At 45.0% G+C, this 3,295-nt stretch overlaps 1 protein-coding gene and 1 non-coding gene across 2 annotated transcripts; one reads left to right on the top strand and one right to left on the bottom strand.

The window, feature by feature from the left end:
- LOC112928268 (small ribosomal subunit protein eS21) lies at positions 1 to 318 on the top strand. Its single transcript, XM_026009911.1, has one exon. It carries the CDS (start codon positions 15 to 17, stop codon positions 300 to 302), a length of 288 nt encoding a protein of 95 aa, XP_025865696.1. The 5' UTR covers positions 1 to 14; the 3' UTR covers positions 303 to 318.
- Positions 319 to 2,974: 2,656 nt separating this feature from the next.
- Positions 2,975 to 3,082, bottom strand: LOC112928277 (U6 spliceosomal RNA). Its single transcript, XR_003236723.1, has one exon. It is a non-coding gene; the product is annotated as a U6 spliceosomal RNA (small nuclear RNA).
- Positions 3,083 to 3,295: the final 213 nt, after the last annotated feature.

Here is a 3,295-nt window from a genome sequence, read left to right as displayed (position 1 = left end):
GGTGCGCCCCCAACATGCAGAACGACGCCGGCAAGTTCGTGGACCTGTACATGCCACGGAAATGCTCCGTCAGCAACCGCATCATCGGCAGCAAGGACCACGCGTCCATCCAGATGAACGTGGCCGAGGTTGACAAGGTGACTGGCAGGTTCAACGGGCAGTTTAAGACCTACGCTATCTGCGGGGCCATTCGCAGGATGGGCAAGTCTGATGACTCCATCCTCCAGCTGGCCAAGGCCGACGGCATCATTTCAAAGAACTTCTGGTGGGAGAAGACCACGGATGGGGGACATTTGTCATAAATAAACAGTAAAACCCTCCCCCCGCAAAAAAAATTTTTTCCCTAGCTTTATGGAGATATAAATGACATAGAACATTGTATAACTTTAAAGTATACAATTTGGTGATTTGACAAACATATGTATTATGAAAAGATGAATACAATAAGATTAATTAACTGTATACTTATCATTTGCCTCACATAATTATCAGTAATTCTTTTGTTGTGGTGGTAATAGTGGTGATGAGAACCTTTAAGATATACTCTCTTAGCAATTTTCAAGTATGCAATACAGTCTTGTTAACTATAGTCACCACCTTCCTTGTACATTAGAATTTATTCGTCTTCTAACTGGAGGTTTATGCCCCCTGACCAGCATCACCCCCATTTCCCCACCTCCCAGGCCCTGGCAACCACCATTCTACTCTGTTTCTATGAGTTTGGCTTTTTGAGACTCCACATACAAGTAAGAGTGTTTGCCTTTATCTCTCTGATTTATTTCACTTATAACACCCTCAAGTCCATCAATCTTATCCCAAATGGCAGGATTTCCTTTTTTTTTTTTTTAAGATTTATTTATTTTAGAAAGAGAGAGTGTGTGCAAGCAGAGGGAAGGGCAGAGGGAGAGAGAGAGAATCCCAAGCAGGCTCCATCCTGGGCTTGGGCTGATGGTGGGCTCGATCTCATAATCCTGAGACCATAACCTGAGCCAAAACCAAGAGTTGGATACCTAACCTACTGAGCCACCCAGGCACCCCAGGATTTCCCTCTTTTATGGCTGAATAATATTCCATTGTGTGGGGAAAAGTGGCATATTTTTTCTTTATCCATTCATCCATCAGTGGACACTCAGGTGTTTCTACATCTTTTTTTTTTAAGATTTTATTTATTTATTCATAGAGACAGAGAGATAGAGAGAGGCAGAGGGAGAAGCAGGCTCCATGCAAGGAGCCCGATGCGGGACTCGATTCTGGGTCTCCAGGATCACACCCCAGGCTGCAGGCGGCGCCAAACCACTGTGCCACCGGGACTGCCCCGTGTTTCTACATCTTGGCCATTTTTTGGTATCACCTTTTATGATCTAGCCTTGGATTCATATTGGCATCATGTTCATCGTACTGTTATTTGAAGTAGTCACAAAGATCCACTCAAGTTCAAGAGAAGGGGCCAGAGATTCTACCATTTGATTAGAGAGTGACAAGGTTCTAGAAGAGCATGAGGGATAGGAGATGTTGATGCAATCATTTTTGAAAAATATACTCTACCAGAAAAGGAGAGGGGAACTCTGGAGTCAGATGCCTGGGTTAGAATCCCATTTGGACTCTTTTGGCTCTGAGTCTGTTTCCTCATCTATAAAATAGGACTAATAATAGCACCTATTTCATGTGATTGTTGTGAGAATTAAATGAGACAGGTCTCAAAGGGCAGGGTACCTGGCACATGGCCAGTGTTCAGTCAATATCGCTGTTGTTAAGTTATTATGCAAAGTCATGATAGGCCATCATGACAGGTCGTCATGACAAGTGTGAGTCACCACAGCAGGCCATTGCCTGTTTGTATGTGTGTGAGGAAGCCTGGAGGTATGTTCAAAGCTGTATGTGCATGAGGGTCCAGGCACACATACCCAGAGGAGCTGATGAGTGAGTCTATGTGTCGGTGTGAGCACTTACCTAGGTGAGACCTTGGGTGGAGGCCTGCTCGTGTGTGAGGGCACATGCAGGACTCTAACTGTGTGTGAGTATGTGAGACAGGGGAGTGCAAATGACTGAGGGTCAGTGTGTGTCCATAGCTGTGCACAAGTAGTACTGGATATGGGTAGACTGAGCCATGAGGGTCCATGAGACTGTGGGTTATGGCCAAGCGTATGTGTTAGATTATGTGTATATATGTGCATGAGGGTGTGTGTATCTGTCCATACTTGATGCTTGGAAAAAATGAGAAAATGTAGAAACAAAGGATGCTTTCAAACCTTCCCAGGGATGTTTGAATCAAATGAACCCTTGGGGACTGTGATCAGCTGGAAAGACAAGGCAAGCCAGGTGGAGGGATGTGGAGAAAGGCTTTTCTGAGGTTCATAATCACACTTGGGCTGAGGGCCAGAGGCCCTGTTACGGCCAAGAGCTTCCCACACACAGTCTCCTCTTCAGCTTGGATGACAGCTCCATATCTGGGCCCTCCTCCTTCTCATTCCCATCACTATTAGTAGGTAATTTGTTCATTCATTCAAATATTTTTTTAGTCATCTAGTTTATTCTCTTAATTTTAATTTTAATTCAAGTTAACACACAAAAATATGGAACACTTTGGGGTACCTGGGTGGCTCAGTCAGTTAAGTGTCTGCCTTTGGCTCAGGTCATTGTCCCAGGGTCCTGGGATCAAGCCCAGCCCTGTGTCAGGCTCCTTGCTCAGCAGGGAGTCTGCTTCCCCCTCTCCTTCTGCCCCTCCCTGCACTTCATGCTCACTATCTCGCTCTCTCACTCTCTCAAATAAATAAAATCTTAAAAAGTAGGAAGTACTTGGGATGTCTGGGTGGCTTAGTGGGTGAGCATCTGCCTTTGGCTCAGGGCATGATCCTGGTCTGGGGATAGAGCCCCACAACAAGCTCCCTGCAAGGAGCCTGCTCCTCCCTCGTCTATCTCTCTGCCTTTCTCTGTGTGTCTCTCATGAATAAATAAATAAATAAAATATTTTTTAAAAAATAGGAAGCACTTCATGAATTTGCATGTCAACCTTCCACAGGGGCCATGCTGATCTTCTCTGTATTGTTCCACATTTAGTCTATGTGCTGTCGAAGGAAAGTAGTCATTCAAATATCTATTGAATACCTCCCATGGACCAGGAACCATGCTAAAGGCTGGGGATAAAGCAATGAACAAAGCCCCTGTCCTGGAGGAGCTAATGTCCTAGTTGGAGGGGGTATTATATATGTAAACATGTGTATCGTGGACAAACGTCCCATCAGGTGATTTTGAGGGCCATGAAGAAAAATTAGAGGGATGAGGGTGACTTGGGAGG

This window comes from Vulpes vulpes, chromosome 14 (assembly GCF_048418805.1).
Source record: "Vulpes vulpes isolate BD-2025 chromosome 14, VulVul3, whole genome shotgun sequence".
Taxonomy (NCBI): Eukaryota; Metazoa; Chordata; class Mammalia; order Carnivora; family Canidae; genus Vulpes; species Vulpes vulpes.
Note: the sequence above shows the minus strand (reverse complement) of the source record. Positions and strands in the feature narration are given on the sequence as shown.